Raw genomic sequence first — 17,849 nt, 5'->3', positions numbered from 1 at the left:
TATTCCATTGCAAATTATATTCCATTGCAAGTACGTACCACATTTTGCTCATCCATTCATCTTTCAATGACATTTAGGTTGCTGCCATATCTTTACTATTGTAAATATGCTGCAATAAACATAGGAGTACAGATATCACTTACATATTCTAATTTCAATAGTTTTGGATGTATACCTAGAAGCAGGATTGCTGGATCATATGATATTCTATTTTTAATTTTTTGAGAAACCTCTTTACTATCTTCAGCAGAGACTGGATTTACATTTCCACGAACAATGTACTATGTTTCCAGTTTCTCCATGTCCTTGCCAACAATGTTCATCTATTTTTAAAGGAATCAAGAGGGAGGGTACATACATATAATTATAGATGATTCGTGTTGTTGTATGGCAGAAACCAACACAACATTGTAAAGAAATTTTCCCCCAGTTAAAGAAATAAATTAAAAAAAGAATCATAGCTATCTTAACAGATATGAGGTGATAGCTCATTGTTTTTTCTTTTGATTTGGACTTCCTTGATGATTAGTGATGTTGATGACCTTTTCATGTACCCATTGTTCATTTATATGTGTCTTCTTTCAGAAATGTGTATCCAAATCCTATGCCCATTTTCTAATTGGGTTGTTTAGTTTTTCCTGTTGAACTTGATTTTGTTTTAAGAGAATATGTGTTCAGTGAATGAAATCACATGTCCTCCTGAGGAATGACTGGCCTCTAAGCATTTGTTATGAACATTTATCATTACCTCTTGAATTTAGCATTTTGAAATTGATTTGTATAATATAGAATTGTGTTTTCAGAAGAATAATGCCAATAACATTATATGGATCCATTTTTAGGCAATCCAGTGGTATGAAGACTTTTAGCGATTGCAGTTTGAGAGACTTTGAACATTTCATTTCAAACGTGGGGGCCCAGTGTCTTCAGAATAAGCCACAAATGCAGGATAGTCCGATAGAAATCTGTGGCAATGGCAGAGTGGAGGGAAATGAAGCCTGTGACTGTGGTTCTGAGGAAGTAAGTCTAATAATTTGAAAATTGATAAATTTATTGTTTCTGTTCATCCTTTGTAATAAATGCTGTATATCTCAAATATGACTGGGTGCCATGCAAAATATCGACAATAATGAAATAAAGTTAAAATGCATACAGGAATATGCTATCTAGATTTAATAGGTTGAAGAGTTTTGGACAAATGTTAAGACTATTCCCCTAAAATTATTGCTGATAGGAAAAGGAAGTCTAGAATGAGCTTTTGGTTCCAGACTAAATATGTACAGTATTTTCAAATCTGTGCTTAACCTCTGGACACTTGATAAGTGTCTTACTGAAGATTAGTATGGGAGTAGACCATAAAGTATCCTTTAGGGTATTGCCTCACAATGGAGGGAAAACTATTAATGTTACAATCTGAACAGTGGGCGATTCTGATTCCCCCATATCACCCTTTTCCCTCTTCGCATTGATAACCACTAGTTTGGCCTTTATCTCTGAGGGTCTATTTCTGTTTTGTCATATTCATGCATTTTTAAATTTATATTCCACATATAAATGATAACATAGAGTGTTTTTCTTTGTCTTTGTTTGACTTACTTCACTAAACATAATACTCTCTGGTTCCATTCATGTAGTTTCATAATACTCTCTGGTTCCATTCATGTAGTTTAAATGGCAAAATTTCATTCTTTTTAATGCCTGAATTATATATATATATATATATATATGTATATATACACACACACACACGTGTGTGTGTGTATATAGATATAGTGTATATACATATATACATATATGTATATGTATGTGTATGTATGTATATATATATACATACATATATATATGCACACACACCACATCTTCTTTATGCATTCGCCTGTTGACAGACACTTATGTTGCTTCTGTGTCTTGGCAATTATAAATAATGCTTCTATGAACATTGGGGTGTATGTATAATTTTAAATTAGTGTTGTTTTCTTTGGATATATATTCAGGAATGGAATTGCTGAATCATAGGCTATGGTTTTTCCAGTGGGCATGTATGGATGTGAGAGTTGGACTGTGAAGAAAGCTGAGAGCCAAAGAATTGATGCTTTTGAACTGTGGTGTTGGAAAAGAGTCTTGAGAGTCCCTTGGACTGCAAGGAGATCCAACCAGTCCATCCTAAAGGAGATCAGTCCTGGGTGTTCATTGGAAGGATTGATGCTGAAGCTGAAACTCCAATACTTTGGCTACCTCATGTGAAGAGTTGACTCATTGGAAAAGACCCTGATGCTGGGAGAGATTGGGGGCAGGAGGAAAAGAGGACGACAGAGGATGAGATGGTTGGATGGCATCACCGACTCGATGGACATGAGTTTGAGTGAACTCTGGGAGTTGGTGATAGACAGGGAGGCCTGGCGTGCTGTGATTCATGGGGTCGCAAAGAGTCGGACACGACTGAGCGACTGAAGTGACTGACAGACTGATGGTAGTTTAATTTTGTTTTTCTGAGAAATCTCCATACTGTTTTCTGTAGTGGAAAACATAGTGTACAGTGGTTCTTTTCTCCAAATGCTCACCAGCATTTGTTAATTGTGGTCTTTTTGATGATAGTAATTCTGACACACGTGAGATGATCTCTCAATCATGGTTTTGATTTGCATTTCCCTAATGTTTAGTGATGTTGCCATCTTTTCATATACCTATTGGCATGTCTTTAGAAAAATGTGTATTCAAGTCTCCTGCTTATTTTTAAATCAGGTTGGTTTTTTTTGATACTAGGGCTTCCCTGATAGCTCAGTTGGTAAAGAATCTGCCTGCAATGCAGGAGACCCCGGTTCAATTCATGAGTTGGGAAGATCCGCTGGAGAAGGGATAGGCTACCCACTCCAGTATTCTTGGGTTTCCCTGATGGTTCAGCTGGTAAAGAATCTGCCTGCAATGTGGGAGACCTTGGTTTGATCCTTGGGTTGGGAAGATCCCCTGGAGAAGGGAAAGGCTGCCCACTCCAGTATTCTGGCCTGGAGAATTCCATGGACTGTAGAGTCCATGGGGTTGCAAAAAGTCGGACATGACTTTCGTTTTCACTTTTTTGATACTGAGATTGGTTTTTTGATACTGAGTTGTATTAGCTGTTTATGTAGTTTCAATATTAACCCCTTATCAACCATATTTTTGCAAACATTTTCTCACATTCAGTAGGTTGTTTTTTTTCTTTAACCAATAGTTTCCTGTGCTTTTAAGTTTAATTAGAGCTCATTTGTTTATTTTTGTTTTCTTTGCCTTAAGAGACAGATCCAAAAGGTTGTTGCAGTTAATGTCAGATTATTCTGCCTAAGTTTTCTTCTTGGAGTTTTATGGTTTCTGGTCTTACATTTATGTTTTTAATCTATTTTGAGTTTATTTTAATGTATGGTGTGAAAAAATGTTTCAGTTTTATTCCTTAAATGTAGCTGTCCAGATTTCCCAGCACTGCTTATTAAAGAGATTGTCTTTTCTCTATCGTATATTCTTGCCTCCTTTGTTGAAAATTAATTGATCATAAGTTCATGGGTTTATTTTTAGGCTCTCTGTTCTGTTCCATTGATTTGTATATCTGTTTTTGTGCCAGTATCATATTTTTTGTTGTTGTCTCTTTGTACTATAGTTTGAAACCAAGGAGTATGATATTTCCAGCTATTTTCTTCTTTCTTCAGATTGCTTTGGCTGTTTGGAGTCTTATGTTTCCATACAAATTTTAGAATTGTTTGTTTTAGTTCTGTGAAAAATGCCATTAATAGTTTGATAGAATTGCATTGAATCTGTAGATTGCTTTGAGTACTATGGCCTTTTTAGCAATATTAATTCTGCCAGTCTGTGAGCACTGTATAACTTTCCATTTGCTTTTATCATCTTCAGTTTCTTTCATCTGTGTCTTCTAGTTTTCCAAGTATGGGTGTTTTACCTCCTTAGATTTATTCTTAGATATTTTATTCTTTTTGATGTGATTCTAAATGGGATTGTTTTTATATTTTTTTGTTAATTCATTATTAGTGTATAGAAATGCAACAGACTCCTATTGCTTTAGTATCCTGCATTTAACAAAATGGCAATAAGTACATATCTATCAATAATTACTGTAAATGTAATTGTACTAAATGCTGCAATCAAAAGAAACAGAATGACTGAATGGATAAAAAATAGGACCTATATATGTACGTATACTGCTTCCAAGAGACTCACTTCAGATCTGCCCATGGTCAGTTGCAAAGACACACACAGACTGAAAGTGAGGGAATCAGGAAAGGTATTCCATGCAAATGGAAATCAAAAGAAAGCTGAGGTGGCAATACTTAATTATATAAGATAAAACAGACTTCAAAACAAAGACTGTTAGACAAAGGATGTTATATAATGATTAAGGGATCAATCCAAGAAGATGAAATGTTTGTAAATGTATATGCATCCAACATAGGACAAGTGGTTCAGTGGTAAAGAATCTGCCTGCCAATGCAAGAGATGCAGGTCACAAAAGAATTGGCCATGGCTTGGCTACTAAACAAGAACGACTAACATAGGTGTACCTAGTTACATAAAGCAAATATCAGGTGTAAGAGGAGACACTGACAGTAAACACAGTATTAGTGAGGGACTTTAACACCTCACTTACATCTTTAGATCATTCAGACATAAAATCATTAAGGAAAGACTGGTCTTAAGTGACGCATCAGACCAGATGGAATTTATAGATACAAATGCAGAATATTCCACATCAAAGCAACAGAATACACTGTTTCAGCTGCCTTGTAACATTCTCCAGGGTAGGCCACAAAACAAGTCTCAGTAAATTTAAGAAAATTGAAATTATATCCAGCATCTTTTCTGACTAGAATGCTATGAAACTAGAAATAAACTACAAGAAAAAAGTACAAAAAATAGAAACATGTTGAGGCTAAACAATATACTGCTAAACAACTAATGGATCATGGAAGAAATTAAATAGAAAATTTAAAAATACCTGTAGACAAATGAAAACAAAACACAATAATCCCAAATCCATGGGGCAAAGAAAAAGCATTTCTGAGGGAATTTTTTAATGATACAGGAACACATGTATACCTGTGGCGGATTCATTTTGATATTTGGCAAAACTAATACAATTATGTAAAGTTTAAAAATAAAATAAAATTGGAAGAATAAAAAAAAAAAAAGAAGAAAAATATCAAGCAACCTGATTTTACACCTAAAGGAACTAAAAACAGAAGAAATAAAACCCAAAGTTAGTAGAAGAAGAGAAATAATAAAGATCAGAGTATAAGTAATTGAAATAGAGGCTAAAAAATTAAAAATATTAATGAAACTAAGAGGTGATTCTTTGAGAAGGATGAAGGAAACTGATAAACCCTTATCTAGACTCATCAAGAAAAATAGAGAGCCCAAATCAATAAAATCAGAAATGTAAAAGGAGAAGCTACAGCCAACACCACATAAATTCAAAGGATCATAAGAGATTATTTAAGATAATTATATGCCAGTAAAATGGTCAAAATGGAAGAAATGTACAAATTCTTGGAAATGTGTACTCTCCTAATACTGAATCAGGGAGAAATAGAAAAGATGAACAAATTGCCAGTAATGACTTGAATCAGTAATAATAGTAATAAAATTAACAACAAAAAATCCAGGATCAATGGCTTCCTTCACAGGTGAATTCACCAAACATTTAGAGAACAGTGAACACCTGTTCCTATGATAATAAACAACTATATGTATGTGTCTTTCCCTTAATACTTTTCTGTGTATTTGTCTGTCCTTATGCCAATTCCACAGTCTTAACTAACGTACTTTTACAGTAAGTCTTAAAAACATTTTGTGTAAATCAATAAACTTTGGTCTTCTTTTTCAAGATACTTTTACTTTTCTAGGACCAGTTTGTTTCCATGTAAGTTGAAGAATTGGCATATAATTGTAGAGACTTTGATTTGAACTGTGTTGTATTCATATATCAATTTGAGGGGAATTACCTTCTTACCAATATTAGTTATGCCAGTCTGTGCACCTTGTGTATCTCTTAACTTATTCAGATCTTCTTTATTTATTTTTTCTATAGATTGCGTATTTTGATAGTTTAAAAATTTTACTTAGCAATTATATCACTAGTATAAAAATTGCAGTGGACTTTTCTGAATTATAGTTTTTATTAGAAGTTCTGAGAGTGGCTTTCTTTCCTTTGTTCTTACTTTTAGGGAGAAAGTTTTCTAACTTTTAACATTAAATATGATATTAGATATAAGCTTTTTTTAAAATAGATGTGCTTTACCATATTGAGGAAATTTATTTCTGAGCGTTTTTTTATTGAATAAATTTGAAGTAAAATATTATAAGTTTAGGTTGTATAGTGTGTTACTGTGATATATTTATATATGTTTATGTATTGTTATCTGATTGCTGATGTGGTGATGTTTACTACATTACATAATTATAGGGATTCCCAGTTGGGGTTTGCCTGCCAATGCAAGAGACAAAAGAGATGCAAGTTTAATCCCTGGGTCAGGAAGATCCCTTGGAGAAGAAATGGCCATCCACTCCAGTATCCTTGCCTGGAGAATCCTATGGACAGAGGAGCCTTGCAGGCTACAGTTCATGGGGTCTCAAAGAGTTGGATGTGACTGAGCATGTACACACACACACACACACACACACACACTCGCATAAGTATAGTACATTTGTTGTTGTTCAATTGCTCAGTCATGTCCGACTATTTGTGACCCCATAGACTGAAGCACGCCAGGCTTCCCTGTCCATCACCATCTCCCAGAGATTGCTTGAACTCATATCCATCGAGTTGGTGATGCCATCCAACCATCTCATCCTCTGTCGTCCCCTTCTCCTCCTGCCTTCAGTCTTTCCCAGCATCAGGGTCTTTTCTAATGAGTCAGCTCTTCAAATCAGGTGGCCAAAGTACAAGAGCTTCAGCTTCAGCATCAGTCCTTCCAACGAATATTCAGGACGGTTTCCGTTAGGATTGACTGGTTTGATCTCTTTGCAGTCCAGGGCACTCTCAAGAGTCTTCTCCAACACCACAGTTCAAAAGCGTAAGTTCTTTGGTGTTCAGCTTTCTTTATGGTCCGGTTCTCACACCCATACTTGACTACTGGAAAAACCATAGCTTTGACTATATGGACCTTTATCAGCAAAGTAATGTCTTTGCTTTTCAACATGTATCTAGGTTGGTCATAGCTTTTCTTCCAAAGAGCAAGCGTTTTTAATTTCATGGCTGCAGTCACCATCTGCGGTGATTTTGGAGCCCAAGATGATAAAGTCTGTCACTGTTTCCATTGTTTCCCCATCTATTTGCCATGAAGTAATGGGATCAGATGCCATGATCTTAGTTTTTTGAATGTTGAGTTTTAAGCCAGCTTTTTCACTTTCCTCTTTGACCTTCATCAGGGGGCACTTTTAGTTTCTCTTTGCTTTCTGCCATAAGGGTGGTGTCATCTGCATGTCTGAGGTTTTTGATATTTGTCCCGGCAATCTTGATTCCAGCTTGTGCTTCATCCAGCCTGGCATTTCGCATGATGTACTCTGCGTGTAAGTTATATAAGCAAGGTGACAATATACAACCTTGATGTACTCCTTTCCCAATTTGGAACCAGTCTGTTGTTTCATGTCCAGTTCTAACTGTTGCTTCTTGATCTGCATACAGGTTTCTCAGGAGGCAGGTAAGGTGGTCTGGTATTCCCATCTCTTGAAGAATTTTCCAATTTGTTGTGATCCACACAGTTAAAGTGTAGTCAGTGAAGCTGAAGCATCTTTAGTGCTGTCAGTGAAGCAGAAGTAGATGTTTTTCTGGAACTCGCTTGCTTTTTCTATGATCCAACGGATGTTGGCAATTTGATATCTGGTTCCGCTGCCTTTTCTAAATCCAGCTTGAACATCTGAAAGTTCTTGGTGCATGTACTGTTGAAGCGTATCCTGGAGAATTTTGAGTACTACTTTGCTAGCGTGTGAGATGAGTGCAATTGTGTGGTAGTTTGAACATTCTTTGGCATTGCTTTTCTTGTGTGCTTAGTCACTCAAAGGTGTCCAGCTCTGCGACCCCATAGGCTGTAGCCCGCCAGGCTCCTCTGTGCATGGGATTTTCCAGGTGAGAATACTAGAGTGGGTTGCCATTCCCTTCTCCATGCCTTTCTTTGGGATTGGATATAAAACTGACCTTTCTAGTCCTGTGGCCACGGCTATTTTCCAAATTTGCTGGCATATTGAGTGCAGCACTTTCACACCATCATCTTTTAGGATTTGAAAAAACTCAGCTGGAATTCCATCACCTGCACTAGCTTTGTTCGTAATGATGCTTCCTAAGGCCCACTTGTTTTCACACTCCAGGATGTCTGGCTCTACGTGAGTGATTACATCATCGTGGTTATCTGGCTCACTAAGATATTTTTTTGTGTAGTTCTTCTGTGTATTGTTGCCACCTTTTCTTAATATCTTCTGCTTCTGTTAGGTTGATACCATTTCTGTCTCTTATTGCACCCATCTTTGCTTGAAATGTTCCCTTGGTATCTCTAATTTTCTTGAAGAGATGGCTAGTCTTTCCCATTATATTTTTTCTCTGTTTCTTTGCATTGATCACTTAGGAAGGCTTTCTTATTTCTCCTTGCTAATCTCTGGAACTCTGCATCCAGATAAATATATCTTTCCTTTTCTCCTTTGCGTTTCACTATAGTAAAGTCGGAGAAGGCAATGGCACCCCACTCCAGTACTCTTGCCTGGAAAATTCCATGGATGGAGGAGCCTGGTGGGCTGCAGTCCATGGGGTCACTAAGAGTTGGACGCGACTGAGCGACTTCACTTTCACTTTTCACTTTCCTGCATTGGAGAAGGAAATGGCAACTCATTCCAGTGTTCTTGCCTGGAGAATCCCAGGGACGGCGGAGCCTGGTGGGCTGCTGTCTATGGGGTCGCACAGAGTCGGACACGACTAAAGTGGCTTAGCAGTATAGTAAAGTAGTATTGCCTATATTCATTATATTGTGCAGTAGATTTCTATGGCTTATTTATTATCTGTTACAAGTTTGTACCTTAAATACCATCACTCTTATTCCTTTGTTTCCACAACCTCTGGTAATGAGTATTTTACTCTGTTTTTTTCACAGATTTAAATTTTTTAGATTCCACATATGTGTGATATCACACAATTCTTCTTTTCTCTGTTTGACTTATCTCATTAGCATAATGTGCTCAAGGTTTGTACATGTTGTTGAAAATGCGAGGATCGCTTCTGTTTTCTTGGCTGAAAAACATTCCATTGTGTGTGTGTAGCACATCTTTTTTATCTATTAATCCATTGATGGATGTTTTGGGTGTTTCTATATCTTTGGTATTGTAAATAATACTGTGATAAATACAGAGTGCATATATCTCTTTGAAATTAAGTTTTCATTTTCTTTGGGTATATACTTAGAAGTGGAATTGCTGGACCATATGTTAGGTCTATTTTTAATTTTTTGAGCAACCTCCATATTATTTTGCACAGTGGACCAATTGGTTGGACCAATTTACATTCCCACCAACAATATATAAAGCTTCCCTTTTCACCACATCCTTTCCAGTATGTGTTGTCTCTTGTATTCTTACTGATAACCATTCTAATAGGTGGGAAGTGATGTCTCATTGTGGTTTTGATTCGTATTTCTTGATGATTGGTGATGTTGAGTGTCTTTTCATGTACCTATTGGCCATCTGTATGTCTTTTCAGAAAAACATCTAGTTCTTCTGTTCATTTTAAAATTGGAGTGTTTTTTTTTTTTGTTATCAGATTGAAAAAGTTCTTTATATATGTTTAATATTAACCCCTTATCTGATACATGCTTTGCAGAATTTTTCTCCCATCATGTAGGTTTTTTTTTTTCATTTTGGTAAGTGTTTCTTTTGAGGCGCAGAAGGTTTTGAGTTTGATGTCCCGTTTGTTGATTTTTTTCTTTTGTAGTTTGTCCATGCTGCAGTTTGGCCTCATGCTCCAGAATTTATACCCAAGATCAGTATCTAAGGTTCTTCCCTACATTTCCTTCTAGGGGTTTCATGGTATCAGATCTTATGTTTAAGTCTTTGATCCATTTTGAGCTAATTTCTCTGGGTATTGTGGGATAGGAGTCAATGTCATTGTTTTGCATGTGTTTCTCTAGTTTTCCTGGTTGTTGAAAAGAGTATACTTTCCTCATTGGATACTCTTGACTTCCTTGTTGAATATTAGTATACCATATATGCCAGAGTTTAATTTTGAATTCTCTGTTCCCTTTGGCTGATTGACACGTTTATTTGTGTCCCAGTATCATATTGGTGTTTGTTTTATTATATAAGTTTCAGATGTACAGCATTCTAATTAAACATCTGTATACATTACAAAGTGATCAGCACCACAAGTCTGCTTACCATCCAATGCCAAAGGGTTGACTCCCTTCACCCATTTCTCTTACTTCCTAAACCACTTCCTTCTGGTAACCACTAATCTGATTTCTGTATCTCTGAGGTTTTTTGGTTTTGTTTAGTTGGCTTTTTTGAGTGCTTTGTTCTTTTTTAGATTTTACATATGAATGAAATTATATGGTGTCTTTCTCCATTTGAGTTATTTCTCTTAGTGTAATACTTTCAAGGTTCATCCATGTTGTTGCAAACAGCAAGGTTTCATTCTTTTTATGGATGAGTAAGTATTCCATTGACTTCCCCTGTGGCTCAGTGGTAAAGAATCTGCCTGCAATGCAGGAGACCCTGGTTGATGCCTGGGTTGGGAAGATCCCCTGGAGAAGGAAATGGCAACTCACTCCAGTATTCTTGCTGGGAAAATCCCAGCAAGGAGGAGGAGGTGTCTGACAGGCTACAGTCTGCAGAGCTGCAAAGAGTCGGACATTTCCGAGGGATGGAGCATGAAGTATTCCATTGCTTATGTATACTGGGCTTCTTTATCCATTCTTCCACCAGTGGACACTTAGGTTGTTTCCATACTTGTGCATGTTTAGTCGCTCAGTCTTGTCTGACTCTTTGTGACCCCAAGGACCCCAAGCCTGCTACCAGGCTTCTTACATGGGAGTCTCCCATGTAAGGATATTGCAAGAATATTGGAGTAGGTAGCCATTTCCTTCTCCAGGCAATCTTCCTGACCAGGAATTGAATCTGCATCTCCTGTATTACAGGTGAATTCTTTACCATCTGAGCCACCAGGGAAGCCCCTTAGGTTGTTCCCACATCTTGGTTATAAATAATGCTGCAATAAACAGAGTGCATATATTTTTTTCTAGTTAGTGTGTTTGTATTATTTGGATAAATACCCAGAAGTGGAGTAGCGGATTGTATGATAATTTGATTCTTAGTTTTTGAGTAATCACCGTAATGTTTTCCATAGTGGCTGCACCGATTTTTAGTCCTACCAATAGCGGACTAGGGTTCCCTTTTCTCTGTGTTCTCTCCAACATTTGTTATGTTTTATTTTTGATGATAGTTATTCTAAAAGGTGTGTGATGTCTTATTGTAGTTTAATTTGCATTTTCTAATAATTATATTGATCATCTTTTCATGTGCCTGTTGGCCATCTCTGTGTCTTCTTTGGAAATGTCTGTTCAGGTTCTGTGTCCATTATTTTAGTCAGGTTGTTTGTTATTGAGTTGTATATGTGTTTTATGTATTTTGGATATTAACTCCATATCAGATATATGATTTGCAAATATATTTTCATTCAGTAAGTTGCTTTTTCATTTGAGATGGTTTTCTTTGCTGTGAGGAAACATTTTAGTTTGATGTAGTCCTGTTTGTTTATTCTGCTTTTGTTTATCTTGCCTTTCAATTCAGAGTGACAAAAACCTTACCCTTATGAGATTGATATCAGTGAGATTATTGCCTACATTTTCTTCTAGGAATTTTTTGGATTCATGTCTTATATTCAAATCAATCCATTTTGAGTTCATTTTTCTTTATGATGTGAGGTAGTAGTCTAGTTTCTTTCTTTTGCATGTGGCCATACAGTTTTCTCGACACCATTTTTTGAAGAGACTCTCCTTTCTCTGTAGTGTATTCTTTGTTGTAAATTTATTGTCTGTGCATGTGTGGGTTTATTTTTGTGCTCTCAATTGTGTTCCATCGATCTGTGACTCTGTGCCAGTACCGTTCTGTTTTGACTATGGTAACTTTGTAGGAAGCAAAACATACTGTTTTACTTACTGTAGCTTTATAGGAAATGGTTGTCCCTTGATATCTACAGGAGATTGGTTCTAGGACCCTTAAAGGATGCTAAAATCCATGCATGTTAAAATTCTTTTATAAATGGCACATAACCTACCAATATACGCCTACTATTTTAAATAATTTCTAGATTACTTCTAATACCTAGTACAATGTAAATGATTTGTAAATATTTGTATATAAAATGTAAATGCTATGTAAATAATTGCCAGAATGCAGCAAATTTAAGTTTTGCTTTTTGGAACTTTCTGGATTTTTTTCTGAATAATTTCAATCTAAGATTGGTTGAATCCATGGTGCATAACTAACACATATGGAGGACCAGCTATAATTTGAAATCAAAGACTGTGATACTTCCAGCTTTGTTTTTCTTTCTCAAGATTGTTTTGGCTGTTGGGGATCTTTTGTGTTTCCACATACCTGTGGCTTTTATTACTGTGGCTTTGTAGTTTAGTTAGAATTTCAGAAGCATGATACCGCCAGGTTTTTTTTTTTTTTTCCTAGGAATTATTTTGCCTATTTGTAGTCTTTTGAGCTTCCATGCAAAGTTTAGGATTGTTTTCTCTATTATCGTGAAGAATGCCTTTGATATTTTTATGGGGATTATGTTGACTCTGTAGATGGTTTTGTGTCATAGCCGTTTGAATAATATTAATTTTTCCAATCCATGAACATAGGATATCTTTCCATTTCTTCTTGTCTTCATATCTTTTTAAAAATTTTCTTCAGCAAAGTTTTGTGATTTTTATTAGGCAGATCTTTCACTTTCTTGGTTAAAATTATTCCTAAGTATTTTGTTGTTTTTAATACTGTTGTGAATGGGATGGATTTTTAATATTTCTATTTTAGAATCTTCATTATTAAAGGAATGTGATTGATTTCTGTATGTTGACTTTGTATCTTGCCACTTAACTGAAATCATTGAGTAACTCTAGTTTTTTGATGGTTCTTCGAGATTTTCTGTATATAGGATCATATTATCAGCAAATAACCACAGTTTTACTTCTCTTTTTATTTGGTTAACTTTCCTTTTTTTTTTTTTGTCTTTCCCAATTACTCTAGCTAGGTCTTCAGGAAAACTGAAGGACTGAAAATACCCAGTTTCAAAACTTAATAAAAACTATAATAATGGCAATATAGTACACACAAAAAATAGACAAAGAGTTTATTAGAACACAATGGAGACCTCAGAAATAAAGTTCCAAAAACTGAATAGGCATATTGAGAGTGGGTGTTATTGCCATGTTCTTGATCTTAGGGGAAATGCTTTCAATTTCTCTACATTAAGTGTAATCTTAGTTAGCTAAGAATTTTCAATTAAAAATTAGTGTTGAATATTGTCAAATATTTCTGTTTCTATTGAGCTGATCATATGAATTTTCTGTTTTTTTTTTCTTCTATTAATATGATGCATTTCATTCATTGCTTTTTGAGTACTAACCCAGCTATCATGCAACCTTGAGATTAGCCCCACTTGGGTTATTTTATATATATATATAAACATTTTAATTTACCATTTTGTTCAGGATTATGGAACTTATTTTTAGAAGGGGATTGTGGTCTGTAGTTTTTTTCTTTTTTTACAATCTTTTCTTCTGTTTTTTTTTCTTTTTTTTTTCTTTAATAGAAAATTATTTAATTAGTATACATGTGTTCCTCATCCTGAACCCTCCTCCCTCCTCCCTCCCCACACCATCCCTATGGGTCGTCCCAGTGCACCAGCCCCAAGCATCCGCATCGTGCATTGAACCTGGACTGGCATCTCGTTTCATACATGACGTTTCACATGTTTCAATGAATTATGGGCTCATAAAAAGGGTTGGAATATGCTCCCTACTCCTACCTTTTGAAATAATTTGTTTAAGATTGGTATTATTCCCGTTTATTTATTGTGAAAGAACACTCGACAGTAGATTTACCCCCTTAAATCTAACCCCCTAGAAATTTTATAGTTTTGGAATTTAATTTTAGATTTATGATCCCTTTGAATTATTATTTGTGTGTGTGTGTGTGAAATGTGTTGAGTCAATATCTAGAGTTTTTCATGTGAATGCCCAGTTGTTCCAACACCATTTATTGAAAACCTTTTCTCCACTGATTTATATTTGTTCCACTATCAAAGATTTTATTATCTCTATGTAGGTTAATTTCTGAGGTCTCCATTTTGTTCTAATAAACTATTTTATCTATTTTTTTGTACGTACTTCAGTTCAGTTCAGTCGCTCAGTCTTGTCCGACTCTTCTGCGACCCCGCAGCACGCCAGGCCTCCCTGTCCATCACAAAGTCCTGGAGTCCACCCAAACCCATGTCCATTGAGTCGGTGATGCCATCCAAGCATCTCATCCTCTGTTGTCCCCTTTTTCTGCTGCCCTCAATCTTTCCCAGCATCAGGGTCTTTTCAAATGAGTCAGCTCTTCGCATCAGGTGGCCAAAGTATTGGAGTTTCAGCTTCAGCATCAGTCCTTCCAATGAATATTCAGGACTGATTTCCTTTGTACATACTACAGTGCCATAATTATAGTTTTTATTGATTTTTGAAACTGGGTATTTTAAGTCCTGCCGTTTTCTTCCTTCTATTGCTCCTCCTCCTTCTCCTTTCTCTTCCTCAACATTATGTTGGCTACTCTGTCTTTTGCTTTTCCATATAAACCTTAGAATCAGTTTGACAATTCAAAAAACAATTGCTGGACTTTTTATTGTAATTTCATTGAACATCAAGTTGTGAAGAACTGACATTTTAACAATTCATGAACATGAACATTCTCTTCATTTATTTATACTTTCTTTGATTTTCTTCAAGTTTTATAGTTTTCATCATACAGATCCTATAAGATTTTTTTTCTAGATGTTGTTACCAAATTGAAGACGTTTCCTCTATTTCTAGTTTGCTAACATTTTTATAAGTGATTTTAGATTTTGTCAAATGCTTTCTCTACAGCAATTGTGAGGGCCATTGATTTTTCTTCTTTAGTCTATCAGTATTATTGATTGTATTAATGGATATTTGCATAATAAGCCATCCTTTCATGCTTGTGATGAATCCTACTTGGTTGTATGATGTAATTATTTTTGTACATTGTTGGATTCAATTTCCTAATTTTTTTTTTTGTTGAGGATTTTTGCATCTGTGTTTATTAGATCTATTTATTGATTGATCTAGATTTATTTATGAGATATATGTTTATTGATATATAATTTTCCTTTCTTGAAATGTCTTTGGTCTTGATATTAGGCTAACACTGGCCTCATAGAACTCGTTAGGAAGCATCATGTTATCAGTGCTAGGAGAGTGATGTGTCTGTGATTCCATGGGGGAAAGGCAGTAGAAGCTCCATGTTCAGTGCTTTTCCTGAATTCTGTCCTCAGTGCTTTTTCTCTTGACTGATTTTAATTTGTATCCTTTCCATATAATAGACCATAACTGTGAGTATTAACAGCTTTCAGTGTGTTCTATGAGTTCTTCCAGTAAATTATAAAACCTGAGTGTGGTTTTGCGAATCCACTGAGCTTGTGATTGGTGAAAATGAGGACACTCTTGGGGACTGTTCTTTCTAACTTTGCAGTGGGTCTAAACTCTACTCACCCCTTTTAAATTTTTTTAAACTTTATTTTTTGACTGTATCCCAAAGAATGTGGGATCTTATTTCCATGGGGGATCTAACCCGCATGCCTTGTATTGGAAGCATGGAGTCTTAACCACTTCCTCCAGGGAAGTCCCATACCTACCTCTCCCCCCGCCCTGATTTATTGAGGTATCATTAGCAAATAAAAATTGTATATGGTTTAAGGTTTACAGATGTACAATGTGAGGTTTTCATGTATGTATACATTGTGAAATGGTTCCCATGATCAAACCAGTTGAAATGTCCATCATCTCACACAGTTATCATTAAAAACATTTTTATCTTCTTAGCAAATGTCCCCTGTATAATGCAGTATTGTTAACTATAGATCCTGACAACAGACTCATTTTATCAATGAGAGTCTGTACCCTTTGATCTGTATCTCCCCTTTCCTCTCACCATTTAGTCACTGGAGGTGCCACTCTTCTCTGTTATAATATTTAGTTTCTAAAAAAAAAGTTGTTTTATATATTCTTCCCAGTTTTCTAGTTGATTAAGAGTAAGTTCCACCATAGAATTTTAATTGTTTAAAGATGCAAAAGTCTATAAATGTTGATAGCATGCATATTCCCCCAATTAAAAAACTGTGTAACATAGCTCTTGCCAAAGTTTATATTATTTCCATGACATAGTTTTATTGTGTATTCCACTCATTTATAGGATTGTGGACCTGATAGCTGTTGTGATCCTCTTACTTGTCTGATGAAACCAGAAACAGAATGCAGTGAAGGATCATGCTGTGACGACTGTCAAGTACGATTTTAGTTTGTTACCATCTTCTAAGTATAAAATGAAATGTGTCTTGGTTACTTTTGAATACAGACTCTTAGCTGTAACTCAAAATACATAACTTTTCATGTAAAGACAAAAATAAGTTCAGAGTGATGTGTCTAATTTTACGAATTATAGTTGGATGTTGAGTCCTCCTTATAATGCCATTATTCTCCCTAATGATGCTATTGGTTTTAAGCCTTGATTGCCAGCTATGACAGAATTCTTTGATGTAGAACATCTTCATTGAAAGGGACTATTTTCATTTCTTTTATCCAATATTTATATCTTTATAAAAATGATCTTTTAGGTTGTGATGGGTATTTGTGAGTATGTAATTGAAAGATAAAGCAATTTCCAATAAATGCATAAATAATGAAACTCACTAGATATAACACTTTCCAAATGCTGCATGTCAGCACAAATTTAAACTATGGATTTGTTATACAAAGACCATTTGACTTAAAGGTTATGTTTTAGCTTATATGATGAAGATGTTCATTCCTGTCCCCTGTTTTACTTTTCAGCTCTTCCAACATATATGTGACAGATTCATCACATGAGAACCCCTCTATTGAATGACCTGCCACTGGTTCTGTGTTCTTCACTTTAGTTAACTGATACGGTTCCCCCTACCCACCCCTGGAATCTTACCATGGTTAATTCTTTCCTCTGTGATCTTTATAGTATAAACTAGAAGCCATCAATTAAGAAGTAGGAGATAAATGCCCAATTAATGTTCTTTATATAAATTTTAAGAATGCTATACATGAAAATGTTAATGACCCATAGGATAAGTCAGGAGAAAGTTTACTATTGGGTTCCTTATTTCCCAAAGAGTTTAGTAGTTGAACCCCCTTTTTAATCATTCTTTGCATTCTATTCTCAGTTATTTTGGTTTCACATTTTCATAGAATTACCGATATTCCATACTTTAAAACTATGGTTTGAATAAGTATATTTTATTTAGAAAGTACCTAAATTTCACAATTTTCCCTAAAGCAATAATTATCCCAAGCTAAAAGCTAATTTTCCTGCCTTCTAGCCAAAACTTGGGCTCTCATTGTATCATGTTTGTAATATACTTTTCCTTGTGCATATTCCTTACCTCTTGTTTTGGTTGATAACATTCAGTTTTTTCAATATGACTATTATAATTTTTATAACAGGAAGATACTGAGAGACACTAATGAATAAGTACTTCATCAAGCTATACATGGAATTAGAGCAAGATTAAATATTGGTAAACACAATAATCA

General features: G+C 35.3%; 1 protein-coding gene across 1 annotated transcript in view; it reads left to right on the top strand.

Moving 5' to 3' along the window:
- Positions 1–17,849, top strand: part of ADAM32 (ADAM metallopeptidase domain 32) — a 169,401-nt gene that overhangs the window by 85,274 nt on the left and 66,278 nt on the right. Inside the window, exons 12-13 of the mRNA XM_070364108.1 lie at positions 843–1,020; positions 16,480–16,572. Coding sequence (XP_070220209.1) covers positions 843–1,020; positions 16,480–16,572 — 271 coding nt within the window. The remainder of the gene's footprint in view (positions 1–842; positions 1,021–16,479; positions 16,573–17,849) is intronic.

Source organism: Bos mutus, chromosome 27 (assembly GCF_027580195.1).
Source record: "Bos mutus isolate GX-2022 chromosome 27, NWIPB_WYAK_1.1, whole genome shotgun sequence".
In the NCBI taxonomy this organism is placed as follows: domain Eukaryota; kingdom Metazoa; phylum Chordata; class Mammalia; order Artiodactyla; family Bovidae; genus Bos; species Bos mutus.
The sequence above is the reverse complement of the archived record's forward strand: the minus strand, read 5'-3'. Positions and strand labels throughout refer to the sequence as shown.